The sequence below is a fragment of the Siniperca chuatsi genome, linkage group LG21 (assembly GCF_020085105.1).
Source record: "Siniperca chuatsi isolate FFG_IHB_CAS linkage group LG21, ASM2008510v1, whole genome shotgun sequence".
Classification (NCBI taxonomy): Eukaryota; Metazoa; Chordata; class Actinopteri; order Centrarchiformes; family Sinipercidae; genus Siniperca; species Siniperca chuatsi.
The window spans coordinates 16296839-16311670 of record NC_058062.1 but is presented as its reverse complement, the minus strand read 5'-3'; the positions used below and the strand labels follow the sequence as shown (position 1 = coordinate 16311670).

The following is a 14832-nucleotide window of genomic DNA, read 5'->3' as shown; positions in this document are numbered from 1 at the left end:
CTAGTGTTTGGCCTCCTTTTGCAGCGGTTCCATGGTGTAATGGTTAGCACTCTGGACTCTGAATCCAGCGATCCGAGTTCAAATCTCGGTGGAACCTGAGTTTATTAGTTTTTGACGCAGTCCTCACTTCATGTTAACAGAAATGACAAAGTATGCACTTCTGTTAAGCAACACAACATAAACACACCGACAGAATTATCATAAAACAAACGACTACAATCCCGGATTAACACACTAACGTTAAAACGATGACGGAAATTGCTGTGTTTCTTCCGGGGTAATTTCCTCGTCACGCCAAACTTCTGCTTTCAAGATGGCAGCAGCTATGGATGTAGATACGCCGAGCGGCACAAACAGTGGAGCCAGCAAGAAGCGATTTGAAGTAAAGAAGGTATGGTTGCATAAAGTAACTCATTGTCGTGGTGTAAATAACTTATAATTTATAATCTGTCAGCAGCCCCAAATGTCCGCTAACGAGCTATGCTACCTGCAGTAAGCATTCCAGCGCGAAGTCACTGGAGCCTAGCGTTAGCTAGTTAGCTGTTAGCCCGCCTCAAACGGCATGAATTTGCACTTCTCTTTTTGGGACTAGCTAGCTAAAAATGTAATAACAAAAACCTATAGTGGTGTGATGGAGATCACTAACCCTCACCACGATGTAATCAACAACAGAAAAGTCATCCTAACGTTAACTAAACCCTAACTAACGTTAAATATCAAAGCTCTTAATTCTGCGAGCTAGCTTAGTTTAGCTAAGCCACATTAACACACCGGCATTGATAGACCCCACAGAGTCAAAACCTGAAGTTACAAGACGTTTACGAATGTAATATCAGACTATATGTTCAACCTAAAATAGGGTATGATTCAAAATTGTGCTTTCTTTCTAACGAAGTAACGCTAACAGCTAACGGTACCAACTGATAAACGTTTTGAGAACCCCACATTAAAGGATACAATCGTCAATTAGCAATGCTATGTGTCAATGTAACACGGAATAACATTACAATGACAGCAGTGTAAACAGTTAACAGTATTGGGATGACCGTGTCTCAGATGCTGGGTATGATAAAATTGTAATGCATTTTATTTTTAATGTAAACGCTATAGCTACATTACAAGCAACATACTCAAAATATCTGAATTCAAACTCCTTTAGGCAAGTGAAACAACAATTAATGCCTTTACCGGCTTTCTTATTATATCCATACTACTTATGGTGTGGGTTTTTTGTTGTCTCATATTTGAGATTAAAAAAATGTGTGTTTTTTTTAAGATAAGTGAGAAGCGAGGTGATGCTTTTCCTTTTACTAATTAAATGACATCTGGCTGAAAACGTTACAATAATAGGCCAATAGGAAGCCATATTCTGTTTTGCATCAACTCATTTAACAGTTCCCTCTTAATGACTTTGGTTTTCTAAACCTATAAGAGCCACCTTTTTTAAAAAAAAAAAAAAAAAGTTAAAATCAGGTCACAACAGCTTGTGCACTGCTGGTCACTTACTGTTTCCATATTGTATGCTGTGCTGCTCAAATAAGACAGAGCATGTTAAATGTTTTGAATATGAAATTTAAATATACTGTGTAGCTCTTATACGTAAAACTGTCATTCTCCATCGGTGTCAATAAGACAACATGCAGTGAATGTGTTGGTCGGATAATGTTTGTTTGTGATTCTGATTTCCCACCAGTGGAATGCTGTGGCGCTGTGGGCCTGGGACATAGTGGTGGATAACTGCGCTATCTGTCGGAACCACATCATGGATCTCTGTGAGTTCACCTTCACACAGTTTTGGACTCAGTCCTTTTGATACATATTGTGAATAATAAATGACTTGGTCAGGGGCAGCAGCTGTGAAAGTGCACATCAACAGAGATGTTGAGCTTTTACAAGTTGTTATGCTCTAAATGACATTCATCAGACATGTCAGCCTGTTTTGTGAAATTGCACTGTTGACACATTTCTCCCCTCCCTCATCAGGTATAGAGTGCCAGGCCAACCAAGCTTCTGCAACCTCTGAGGAGTGCACTGTAGCTTGGGGTGTCTGCAATGTGAGTGTCCATACCATAACATATGTCACTGATCAGGTCGATTATGGCTGCAAAATAGATCACAATAACAGCTTTTCACAAGGTCTGCGGCGTATCCTAAGTAACACGGACACTTTTAATTACCTTTAGTTGGGTTTCTCAATAACCTGCATGTTCTCATCTAAAATCATAATTATATCAACATTTTCCCTCTAAGGAAAGGCGTCATTTGTATCTCAAAACACTCCTTGTTATGATCAGATAACTGTTATCAAGCGTGCATTGTGCAGGTTTGAGCTTAAGGAACTGTTGCCCTGACAACAGCTCTAGATACATTTTAAGCCATCTTGAAGAAACCGAAAAATCAACAATTAAATCAAGCTGTCTCTGGGATTGTTTTGAAAACCTTAATAAATTCCAAAGTGTAACTGTGTTCAGACAGAATGCAAAGGCGGCGCTATAGCATACAAAGTCAATGAAAAGACGTGATTAGACATGCCCGGGGGTAATGCGAAGACGCATCTGCACATGTTGAAAATTAGCTCGTATCCCGGGGCTTTATGAACCTGCTTCATAAACGTACAGAGACGAGAGGAAAAAGGAGAGAGACTGGAGGTAAATAACAGAAAGAACTGGAGTCTGGTGAGTTCTGAGTTCAGTCAGAGGCTGAGCTGAACACAAACGCACAGACACTCCCACACACGGTTGGTGCACCTGTTGCCAGCTAGCTTACAGCTAACATCTGTACAGTTGGCACATTGGCTGTTAGGGACAAAAATGCACATACGATCCGGCAGTCAAACTCGTGCAAGGTGAAAGTTTGCTTCAGTTTCTGTCTGAACACATGTGAACAGTTACAAATAAGAAAAGTCACAGTACCACACCAAATATAGGCTGGTTTTTCTCCTGTATTTACAAACAATACTGATGTAAGCAAACCTTGTACAGTAAAAGTACAGAAGAGAATTACCAACAAGTCTTGTAAGCTTGCATTATTTATTGGGGAAATTGGTTATTATAAAGAACAGTTACATTGAACTGTTGCCCTAACCTGTCTGTGCTAAGCTGTACGGTGCATATATTCATGTGTCTTTCTACCCTGTTTGTTTGTCTCGTCCCCAGCATGCCTTCCATTTTCACTGTATTTCTCGCTGGCTGAAAACCAGACAGGTGTGCCCTCTGGACAACAGGGAGTGGGAGTTCCAGAAGTGAGTATCAGTACTTGTAGATTCAAGTGTAAATCTCGAAAGTGTAGTACAGATATATGGTTCTGTGGATTTTGTAACATTGCAATGAATCATACTTTGGTTGCTCATTCGTTACCTTAGATGGAGACAAGTTGTGAATATTTCTTGAAATGAACAGCTGCATTGACAAAATGTCCTCTTTCTTTCTTTCTTTCTTTTACAGATATGGACACTAGCTATATTATTGTTGACCTTTATCTTGGTTACTACAAGAGTCGCCCTTACTGCTTCTCTGTTCCCTCCTGCTTGTAATCCTAGTTGTTATTTTACGCCCATGTCTTTTGTTTTTTGGTCTGCTGTAAGTACACAAATAAACATGAATGTTTGTCACAAAACAAATCTTGTTGTACTTGTGCAGGGGCAGGAATGCCACATACTGTATTAAATGAAAATGGATTAATGAACGTAAGTGAGGTGCTGACTTACAGCTGCTGAAAATAACATGGTTCAACACTTGGTTAATAGTTAAACTACATTTTGGTCGACCAAGCTGCCCTCAGTGAGGTGGAATTTACTTGGTCAGATCAGCTTCGAGGCAGTGATTCAGGGCTCCATGAGAACCAGGACCATGTGTTACAGAGCAGTAATCCTCTGTCTGAAAGGCAGATGCCCTGGGCGGATTATGTAGCCTGGTGACCCACTCTTCCTCTGGGTCTGATTTATACTACAGCACCTGTAGGCACTCACTTGTATGTTCAGTTTGTGTTTAAAAAAAACAAACAAAAAAAAACCAGTGTTACTATCCACTATGATGCAATTAAAATCAGCAGGTTAATTAAATACGATAACCTGCTTAGGGCTGCAACCAACAGTTATTATTATTGATTAGAGCTAAAACAATTAGTCGATAAATCGCACAACAAAGAATAATCAGCAGCCATTTTTAATAATCATCAGTCGTTTTTCCAGTAATTGCCTAGTTTTAGCTTCTAAATGTGGAGAATTTGCTCCCTTTCGAGGTTTTGGTCAGACAAAGGAAGTAATCTGATGACGCACCTCAGGCTTTACATATGTATGAAATGATCAGCATTTTTAACCATTTTTGACATTTTGACGAAATGATTAAGGGGGGAAACAATCAGCAGATTAGTCTAATGAAAATAATTGTTACTTGCAGCCTTATTGTTGATCAATCTATTAATCATGTTTTATTTAACTTAGAATGTCAGAAAATACTGAACAATGGCCATCATAATTTCCCAAGGTGATATCTTTAAATTGCTTGTTTTGTAACAGTCCTAGACCCAAAAGATATTCAAATTACATTAATATAAAACAAAAGCAGAAATCTTCACATTTAAGAATCAGGAACCAGTGAACATTTGGCAGTTTGACTTGATAAATGAAAAGAGCAATCAATTATCAATACTGTATAATAAACAGCATTTTAATTGTTTCAAGTTCAGCCATTTTGCCTGCAGTCCAGCTTTATACTGCCCCCAAAACTCTGTCAAATTGCAACTATCTTGTTTAGTTAAATACCAGAAACAGAACGTTTCTTCAAGTGAGGATATGTAATTTGACTACAAATCCACATAAAAGCTGCTGCTTTCAATGTGTTGCTTGTAAAAACCTAAACTCATGTCAGAGGATTGAGTGAAGGTCCTGAATGTTAATATGTCAAAACATGAACGCATTGGATTCTTCTGAATCACTTTTCTCACTGTTTGTGCACGTCGTTACTCTGTATAACCAGTTAAGTCTGGTTGTACAACATGCAGTGTAAAGCAAACAGACCAAATTAACTGGAAAGAAATGTCAAACCGGTTTTGCAGCAACAGAGGTTTTATTATTGTGAATCATTATTTTCCCAACGGGGTCAGACATCAAGATCAGTAACTTTTTATAATAATAATAGATCTGATAACAAAAAGCGCCGACAGTGGTGTGTGTGAGAGATCGGCTCTGTTCAGAGAAAGAAAAGGCCGGTAGCTAAACCATTACCATGTATTAAATGGCTGTAAAAATGTTTGTGAGCTAGCGTCTGAATGCAGGAGCTCTCAGTTTAGCTTTTCCAGATACAGGTTAAGAAATGTCAACCTGTGGTTAAGTGAAGTTCCGGCTGAGACGAGTCAGAAGAGGTTGTCACACCTGACTCCTAACCATCGGGCTGCTTTGTTGAGACGTTGCTAAGTTCTAACAGGCTGATTAAGAACATTTAAAAAGTTGCCCCACTTTCTCTACATCACACCAATTAACTCGTCACCCGCTCCCCTGTTTGATCTGCACACAGTGGAATAATTTTTGAAAAGCATTCTGCCTCTCCACATTGTTTCACTACGTATCCGCTCTCCCCTCTCAGCTTTGGTCCTTTCCCGTCTATGGCTGTGGTGAAGCTCCAAATTTGGCACTCAGCTTGGTGACGAGGGCCATGATTTTGGGGTTGTTCTGGTACTTGGCGATGTTGGCTGGGTTCTGTGCCACATCCTGGAAGGCAGCCATCACCTCGGGGTCCTGGAGTTTAATATAAAATGCCTTTATTCACATTGTGCATTTCCAAAATCACCTTTAAAGACACAGTGAAATTAAAAACACACAGGTTCTACTCCTGGGAAGTGTGGCTGAAGGTTAACAGTTGTCTACAGCGCCGCATCTCTCCACAGCTCCATATCACTCTGTATGCGCTAAGCCACTTCCACTTGACTTTATGCAGCCCACCTCTTTTTCTGTTTGTTCCATTTCCTGTTTTATCTCTTAGCTTCCGGTTGCTATTGGCTACTGGCTAAAGTAAATAATACAAGTAAAAAGTCTAGTTTAATAAATTATATACCTGTTAAAGATGAAGTTAAATATTTGGGAATAACCATTATACAAAACCTTACTGGGAAAATGCAAATTAACAAAGCATTCTACCAAAAAGAATCTGAATATTTTAAATACTTGGCTTCAAAGAAATATATCTCAGGAAGGATTTTGTTAAACATTTTGTTAAAATGGAAGGACTCTCAAGATGAATTTATCTAGCATATTCTCTGGCTGTACTTGATTGTTTAGTGTGTGTATATTAAAAAAAAAATCTAATCAACTATAATTTCAATTGGAACAATAAACATCACTTTATTAGAAAAGGAGAAATGGTTAATGGCATTAATGTTAATGATTTTGAGGCCATGAATGGATATAGATATATCTATCCCCCCCCTCTCTCTATCTATATCTAAATAAATATAAATAAAAATACATTTATTTAATTTTTTAAAATATTTTTATATTGCTGGTGGCATTTATTTTCTTTTCATTTGTGATTTTGATCCTTTAAAACTTCCAAATAAGTTATCTGCCTTTCACTCAGTGATGCAGGTGTTACTGCATTGGAAACTTCTGTACAAGCATACTTTTAGTCTGCACAACACTCATTAAATATACCTATTATTCCATATAAGAGAAAATGTGTATTGTAAAAGGACTGGATGGAGAAAGGAATTTGGGCCATAATACATTTGATGAATAATGACCCTGTGGAGCCACAAATGTTTTTCACATATTATGCAGCAGCACTTCTGAAGATCTGTAAACAGACCAAGTTCCCCTTTAGCTTCGATTGCTTATTCAGTCATGAATATACAATATGTTATAGAGATATACAGTATTTGAGATTTGAAGGGTTTTAAGTGCATTCTAAATAGAAATAATGAAATAGAATACATACAAGCATTTGTCAACAGGGTAATGTCAAAAAAACACAATGAGCAATACAATACAGCAGTGTTTAAGCTCCCATGAACATGAAAAATGCCCTTTTCATGTTCATGTATCGTTCTACCATCTATTAGTATATCAAAAATGCATTTGCTATTTTTAATATGAAAATCCCACCAACCTTTTCTTTTAGTTGTAAATTTAAATTTGAGTTACTCATTTTGCAGTCAGGGGCATATGCAAAAAAATAAATAAATTAAAATCAAAAAATAAATACAAATCACAGATTGTGGGGCAGTCCATCCAATCCCTCCTCCTGTCATAAAACCTACAGTCCTTAAACTAGCTGCACTGGCAGCAGTAACACAGATCAGAAGTGTGATTGTGGATAAGTGTACAACTATTCCAAAACCTTTTTCTGACTTTGAGAACCTGAACAGGAGCGACGTTCCAGTTAGTCGGGTTGAGTGGCAGTAATATAAAAGATTCCAACCACCACTGAATCTTAGTTTAGTAACAACTGTGTTGTCTTCTGGGTAGAAAACAGGAGGCGCTTACTGAGTTTGCCTCTAATGGTGCAGTGGCTGTGAGAGTACACTGGTTGTTCTGTGTAGACAGGATCTCTCTCCTCTAGCTTTTTAATCTCTGAGTTAACAACAGGATAACGTATCTAAGTCCATCTCTATGTGGCACTGCCAAAGGCTCAAATACACATGTTGTGGTGTGTGAAATTAAAACATGTCCCTCCCCTCAACATCTTCCCCACCCAGTGTAAGTGGGGATGATGATTTTGTATTCGTTGTCCTGCCTACAACTCTTAAAAAGACCCACCACATCAACATGTTACATGTGAATATACCGTATGTCTAAATGAGTTGAGTTTTCACACGGCCTTCTTAGTGTTTAAGACTGTATTTGACTTTAGTATTTTAGTATCTGTATTTTACTTTATATTAGTGAGCTTTAGCAGTGCTGGTAGGTGGATTTTGTTATCTTTGAACCGAGCCAGGCTAGCTGTTTCCCCGTTTCCAGTCTTTATGCTAAGCTAAGCTAAGCTAACCAGCTGCTGGCTGTAGCTTCATATTTAGCGCACGACCATGAGAGTGGTATCAATCTTCTCATCTAACTCTCAGCAAGAAAGTAAATAAGCGTATTTCCCAACATGTCGAACTATTCCTTTACCATCTGTATAACCTAAAACACGAGACATAGCAGTCGAAGTCGTGGGGTTAATGTTGAGCAGTTAAGTCACCTTCATGGCGTTGAGCAGCTCAGGATCCTTCAGGAATTCACCGAGACCAGGCATGCCAGCGGGGGCTCCGCCTGGGAATCCAGCAGGACCTGCAGTACAACAATGAGACGCATTAACTGTAGCAGCACTCACTACTGCACTTACAGGTGCCATCACATCTGATAAATCAACGATGAATCCCAACAGCACAGAGAAATACTTTGGAATCTTAAAAATATGACTCAGGTGAAACTGAATCTCCCATTGTTCCAACCTTGGATCTTACAGCATACAATACTATGTAGCTGAGTATCAAAGTGTGTATAAGGAGTATGAATGATGTGAATAATCCTTTTCCCACAGGGTATTATTATTTTTAAATTTGCCTCTCCTAATAATGACATTTGGAGTGTTCGTCTCATCCCACAATGCAATACCCGGCTTGTTTCCACTCTACCTGGGAAAAATCCTCCTCCGAACTGCCGCGCCTCCTCCTCCTGTTGAGAGAGAAAAGAATGGGATGAGTTTATCAGAGTCGGACACATTCAGGAGTTGTGTTTCTGCTGATGTTTTATGAGGCTTACTGAAAACTCTTATTGTAAAAATGTTAATGGCATTCCCTTTGTGTTCAAAATGATTAATACAAGTGTGTAGATGATGTAGAGAGTTTCTCATGGAGATGCATCTGTTTGTAGTCTGAGGTGGGAAGTGGAAAGTTAGAAAGCAACTGACCGTTCGCTAAACCCCTTCCATGAATAACAATGGTCCACTCATAGCTTAGCAACCATAACTGGAGACGGCGAGTCTGTCGAGCTTTGGATTTCTCCATATGATGAAGGGGTGTGCATGGGGGAGCGATACTCCGTATACTTAGAGTTTGGTGTTTTTTTAAGCCTTTCCACAACCAAAAACACACAAGCAAAAGTGTAAGGAATGGATTGAACAGTGTACTTTTCTGTTCTAACGTAAGCTGCAAACGTTAGCATGTCTGGCTAACTAGTTTACTACCTACAGTAGTAGTAACCCAAGAAGTCCAAGGAGAATTTCATACTACAATATTTTCTGGGGTTTAGCTTAGTTCACTATAGCACATCTAATGTGTAATATTCGCCCACAGTGTAGAAGCTGGTCCTGGATGGTGTGAGAAAGCTTGACAGGCATAGCAACAGTAACTAAGGTGGGTGGGGCTTAGTGAACGTCAGTTGTGCCTTTGAGCTGCCGAGGTGGAAAAAAAAAAAAAAAAATCACAGAAACCACAACTAATAGGGCCATTTATTGTATTTTTTCTGAAATAGGAAATCCCCCTGCAGCAACTCACCCTCTGAGCCCGCGCATGCTCCTCTCTGGCTTTCTTTACCCGCTCTTGTTTCTCCTTGATCTCCTTCTCTTCTCTTTTGCGCTCGTATTTGCGTCTGTGCTCTATGATTTTGTTGGCCTGAAAACAAAAAGGGAAACATGACAAGAATGACGTACTGCAAACTCACAGCTGGGAGCACCATCTTTAATTCCCTGTCTGCCTTTAGGGGCTTCTGGAGCCCTACTCTGATCCAACTGTTTATCTGCATCAGGATCATGTGAACACTCCCCTATTCTGAGCTTGCACACCTCTCACATCGCTGCATTACAAAGGCTGAAAAGTGTTTTTATTCCCTCTCTTCTCTGGCATCATACCTTAGGCTGGACCTCCTTCAGCATCGCACTGGCGGCCTCGTCGTAGTCCAGTTTACAGGCTGTTGCCAGGTCCCTGGCTGCCTCCTCCCAGTGGCCCAGCAGCCTGCAGCAGTGCACACGCGCACACACACACACACACGGCAGCAAGCAAAATATAGTACCGTCACATTACTAACCAGATGGCACAAGCAGCATGGATGGCACAGGGAAAAACCTGCATGAAATCACTGACAATCAAGGGATGTATTAGTTTGCGTCACCCATACTCAAACATATTTCATGGTAAACCCTTTGAGATAAAAGCAATCTTGTAGGTTCATTGAATGTCACACTGCGAGATCGGTCTAATAAAGTATAGGTTGCAATCTGTGTCAGACAGCGATATCAATTTTGAGGCATGTCAGATGGTGCGATCAAAGCCTGGTGAATCGTGACGCTGCAAGGCAAACAGAAAAAAAATAAAAAATGAAAGCACAGACATGACATCTATCTGTGCTGCTCCCATGTTTTGAAAAAGGCAGTAAAACAAAAACAAGCTTCAGCCATGGGTTGAACTTTTTTTGATAAACGGTGTTTACAGTATGAATTCTGTGTCATTTGATGTCATACTCTGATTGGTTGGTTTGTAGATATGGGTTGTGGCAACAGTCACATTGGGAGAATCAGCCTACAGAGGCATTAACCCTCTGTTAAGAAATACCAACTTTTCTGTAGACTAGCAGATTGCAACACATATATAGGTATGTGAAGATCTGGTACAGGATGTTTATACTGACAAATATCAAATTTGCTGTTTTGTATGGCATAAAGATAAATATGACATGATTAAAGGTGTAAAATCACCTTGTGGTCAGGTGTTTGTTAACTTTAAACATTGGAAAGCATCGGCCCTGTGGAAGATTTCTTAAGTAGAAATGTACCTGTGAGCTTTTCCCCTCCACTTGTAAGGCTGTGCAGAGTCTGGGTTGATGCTGATTGCTCTGTCACAGTCTCTTATGGCTGCGTTGGGTTTCTGCATCTGGATGTAGACACTAACACGAAGAGGACAACTGATTACACTCATTCATAACAGACGGTGTGACAAAGAAGAGTAGTTATAAAAGCAAAAGGACGTCAATGACAAACAGCAAGCCCTAAAATGTAATTTATTGTTTCGAGGAATCGAATGATGGCACAGCCGAATGATACTTGAATGCTCTGCCATGAATAAGCTGAATGAAAGACACTGAGAACTCTCACCTTGCCCTCTTGGCGTACAGGATGGCTAAGCAGGGGTTGAGCTTGATGGCTTCCGTAAAAAGATCCAGAGCTTTCTGCAGATCGCCTTTAAGAGAAAGAAAATTGAAACAGGTATTAGAAATCATACATACTAATTTTATTGACCTAATCAATACTGAAACTGTGTCTGCATGCATTGTTCACTTTCTGAACCGAATTTCAACCTACCTTCTCCTAGAGCATTAATGGCCTCCATCTTCTTCTCATTGGCCTGGTCCATCATCTGCTCTGAGACCTGAGGAAATGTGTGGACACAGATGTTAAAACAAATTCTGTCTAAAGTGGTAAAAGCTCAGTTATTTTCCAGGCCTGGAATTTCCTTTAATATCCTGTTTGGTTTCCACATGAGAGAACAAGGTTTGAATTTCAGTAAATGCATGCATGATTCATAGATAACATAGAAAAGCTCAACATTTTACCTCAATGGTGTCGACCTCTCCCATGTCCTGTGGTTCATCAGTGTCTGGCTCGATCACTCCCTCGTTGTCGATTTCTGAAAAAGCAAACAGATAAACCAAACGTTTACAATAAGCTCATGTTGGGACACACAAACAATCTCCATTACTTTTAAATCCTGATTTACTGTACTCTGTGCAGAGCCTTCCTTTATCTAGGGTTGGACCATCTCCAAAAACACAGCCTTGAGCTGGAGACCTGCACCTGCAATTATACCTTAAAAGGAATAGTTTGACATTTTGGGAAATATGCTTATTGGCTTTCTTGCCAAGACTTAGATGAGAAGATTGATACCACTCTCATATCTGTACAGTAAATATGTAGCTGGAGTCAGCAGCTGCTTAGCTTGGCATAAGATCAAAAACAGGGGCAAACAGCTAGCCTGGCTCTGTCAAAAGGTAACAAAAACACAAGCGTAAAAACGACAATTCATTGTTTTGCCGGGGGTTATGTGCCGGGCTGTTTCATGTTTCCCGGCTAAGACACAGTCCAACATATAAATCCCCTGTAAAATGGCAAATTGTAATTTTTACACTTCTGTTTTTGAACAGATTAAACAAACAACATACAAAAGTGTTAATTAGTGAGCTTTAGAGGTGCTGGTAGGTGGAGTTTGTTACTGTTGGACAGAGCCAGGCTAGCTGTTTCCAGTCTTTATGCTAAGCTAAGATAACCGGCTGCTGGCTCCAGAGTGGTGTCGAGCTTCTCATCTCACTCTCTGCATGCAGCGAATAAGCATATTTCCCTGAATCTTGAATTATTCCTTTAATTTAACTAGTATGTTGCAGCTTATGCTGTTTCGCTCAGATAGCACACATATTTTATGTAAAATGTTAACATGAATCTATTAAGTTTGCCACATGTGTGCATCTGAACCACAGACGGCAGAAACACATGGATAAACTGGTAATGGTAAATGTAGTCTCCACAGGAATCACACCTACGCACCATTAGCCCCTGCGATTTGAGAAACTTTGTGTTAAGGGTTGAGATGGACACACAGTACCTATTTCACTCTCCTCACTCTCAGACCGTACAGGAGGCTCGGGCTCAGGAGGTGAGGCTGATGTAGGGGGAGGACCACAAGGACAGCCACCCTACAAGTCAGAGAGCGCCCTGTTACAACCAGTGTGAACACTTACAGGCAACTCTTTAACTGCCAATACTACTCAACTCCAAATATTTTCTCATTTCTTGTGTTTCGTCTCCGAACAAATATCAGAATATAATACAACCAATTAGGAAATAAAATACAGAAAAAACTAAAATATCAAATCATCTAAAGTATACAATAAATAGCATAACAATTTGTATGTGTCACCTGGCATGAATCCTCTGTATTGGGTGGGGAAGGGATTGTTGCGCCCATGCTGCAATATAAAATTATGGAGAACAATTCAGTGAGCAATACAAGGACCCTGATTTTTCAGGTCATTTATTTGCTGGATATTTCAATGTGGTTATTTTATCTGTGAACATGTGATGTACTTTATATCACAAAATATATACATTGATATTACAATATAAACACATGTATACCGTGACAGGGTTAGGGTTATTGCCCTCTCCTTGTTGCCACTTCTACAATCTCAAATAGGTCCCAAATCATTCAAATCATTTTGTCACATCAACAGTCCCTAGAGGGTCTCACATTGGAGAAGCTAGAATAAATGCATTTCAGCCATAGTTGGTTAGGAAAATGACTCCAACAATTTATGGCTTTTCAAGCTTGTTGCCGAATAATGTTCTGTCAATCGATTATTTAATTAAAGTTGACTTATCATTTCAGCTCTATTTAAGTCTGTATTTCAGACTTAACCACGCCTAGCTTTTTATACAAAACCACGAACTTTCTAAATCCAAATCTTTGAAAAAGTTAATAGTTTCTATGTGTTTCGTAAAAACTTTTATTAGGAAAAAGTTACTCGTGGTAGTGTAAATCATCAACGATAAATAAACGCTCCCCTGTTAAATGGAGGGTGCTGCAGGCTCTTGACTGACGTTACATGAGATTATTTCTCTGCACACACACACGCACACACACACACACACACACACACAACCAGTCCATGGTTTTTACTGGAGGGTGAGCGGAACTGGGCACGTGGTAATTGTCTGTTTGAGACTGCATCTAAGTACTTTAGTAACACAATGAAATAATTAATCCTCAATTAATCTTTTCCATAACAACCCGGATACTTGTAGCAACGGCTCCGAGGTATACTGACTTCTGCAACCAGGTCCGGAGGAAGCTCAGCTCTGGAAGGTGCAGGATCTCGGGTCTGGACTCGCACAACTGCACGAAGCCCTTTAGCTCTGTCACTTTCCGTGGGTCCATACTGCTCTGTCACGTCCAGCACACAGCGCGCTGCATGTGGGGAAAACCAAAGAGAGAAACATTCAACACACTTTGCCAGGGCTGGCGTTGTTTACGTGCTCAGCTGCTAACGTTGTTAAGCTAGGTGTGCTAACGTGCAGGGATTAAGCGTGTTCTACAACCCCACTTTGTTCACTTCACATGAACCCACCAATACGTGCAATCGAGGAATTAGCAATGAAGCAACCATGCACAACTAGCATTAACGACAATTTCAATGGTCGCAAGACAGAAGTTTCTGGAAATGTGAATCCGTCCGTGACGCGTTAACCGTTTGACGCATGATAACGTCGTTAGCTAGCTCCAATACGGGCCGTGATTAATGAAATACACTTCGTATCTGCAGCCATACAGTTAAGTAATCAAAGGGAAACGCACCTGATCGAAGATGCACACCGTTGACACCCGAGAAAAAAACCCGCAGAGTACAGCTGCAGTTGATTTTTATCGCCACACCACCGCTTCACTGGTCGTCCTGTCGCTCCTGTGTTTTCATTCAGGCGGGTTGCCGGACAGACCGACAAGGAAAGTGGGAATTTTGTCGACCCGAGTTTGGCCTGTCAGGCAGCTTTCAGCATGCACACAAATCCTCAACATCAAGCATTATTATATTATGTTATAAAAACTGGAGTGTGCCATTACATTATTATAGTGGTTTATTCCAAGTTTTATCTTATCTCTTAATAATAAGTAAACATTCTAAAAGCCTTTTCAACGTTACATTATTATTATTATTATTATTATTGCCACATTGAATGGAATTTTCATTACTAAATAGCACCATTTTAATACAATTTCAAGTAAGCACATTGTGATTTGTAGTCCTGAATAAACTTGCATAACCTGTAGCCTCACAAAACCCTTTCATTAGTGGAGTTTGCTGTCAAGTGTAAATACAGT

At 39.9% G+C, this 14832-nt stretch overlaps 2 protein-coding genes and 1 non-coding gene across 4 annotated transcripts; 2 read left to right on the top strand and 1 right to left on the bottom strand.

Moving 5' to 3' along the window:
• The first annotated feature begins 25 nt into the window (after positions 1-25).
• trnaq-cug lies at positions 26-97 on the top strand. The gene has a single exon. It is a non-coding gene; the product is annotated as a tRNA-Gln (tRNA).
• Positions 98-234: 137 nt separating this feature from the next.
• Positions 235-3615, top strand: rbx1 (ring-box 1, E3 ubiquitin protein ligase). The gene is made up of 5 exons (XM_044181438.1): positions 235-391; positions 1694-1772; positions 1984-2054; positions 3156-3241; positions 3444-3615. Exons 1-5 carry the CDS (start codon positions 314-316, stop codon positions 3454-3456), a joined length of 327 nt encoding a protein of 108 aa, XP_044037373.1. The 5' UTR covers positions 235-313; the 3' UTR covers positions 3457-3615.
• Positions 3616-5047: 1432 nt separating this feature from the next.
• Positions 5048-14471, bottom strand: st13 (ST13 Hsp70 interacting protein). 2 transcript variants are annotated; one of them, XM_044181436.1, is made up of 13 exons: positions 14311-14471; positions 13784-13923; positions 12877-12925; positions 12562-12652; positions 11519-11592; positions 11268-11334; positions 11061-11145; positions 10742-10852; positions 9822-9924; positions 9469-9585; positions 8608-8647; positions 8172-8260; positions 5048-5734 (listed from the first exon to the last, which is right to left on the bottom strand). In XM_044181436.1, the coding sequence occupies exons 2-13, from the start codon at positions 13891-13893 to the stop codon at positions 5600-5602; spliced, it is 1071 nt and encodes a 356-aa protein (XP_044037371.1). In that variant the 5' UTR covers positions 13894-13923; positions 14311-14471; the 3' UTR covers positions 5048-5599. The 2 variants fall into 2 exon arrangements, with proteins under 2 accessions (XP_044037371.1, XP_044037372.1); XM_044181437.1 differs by lacking the exon at positions 14311-14471 and adding an exon at positions 14084-14241.
• Positions 14472-14832: the final 361 nt, after the last annotated feature.

Bases quoted from the DNA above. Each gene is read 5' to 3' on its own strand.
- st13 (XM_044181436.1), bottom strand. From the start codon at position 13,893: ATGGACCCACGGAAAGTGACAGAGCTAAAGGGCTTCGTGCAGTTGTGC. The intron at 12,926-13,783 runs GTCAGTATACCT...TTTATATTGCAG, and splicing joins CTCCGGACCTGGTTGCAGAA to CATGGGCGCAACAATCCCTT. The intron at 8,648-9,468 runs GTGAGTTGCTGC...CTCTCTCAACAG, and splicing joins AGCATGCGCGGGCTCAGAGG to GAGGAGGAGGCGCGGCAGTT.
- rbx1 (XM_044181438.1), top strand. From the start codon at position 314: ATGGCAGCAGCTATGGATGTAGATACGCCGAGCGGCACAAACAGTGGA. The intron at 392-1,693 runs GTATGGTTGCAT...ATTTCCCACCAG, and splicing joins AGCGATTTGAAGTAAAGAAG to TGGAATGCTGTGGCGCTGTG. The intron at 2,055-3,155 runs GTGAGTGTCCAT...TCTCGTCCCCAG, and splicing joins TAGCTTGGGGTGTCTGCAAT to CATGCCTTCCATTTTCACTG.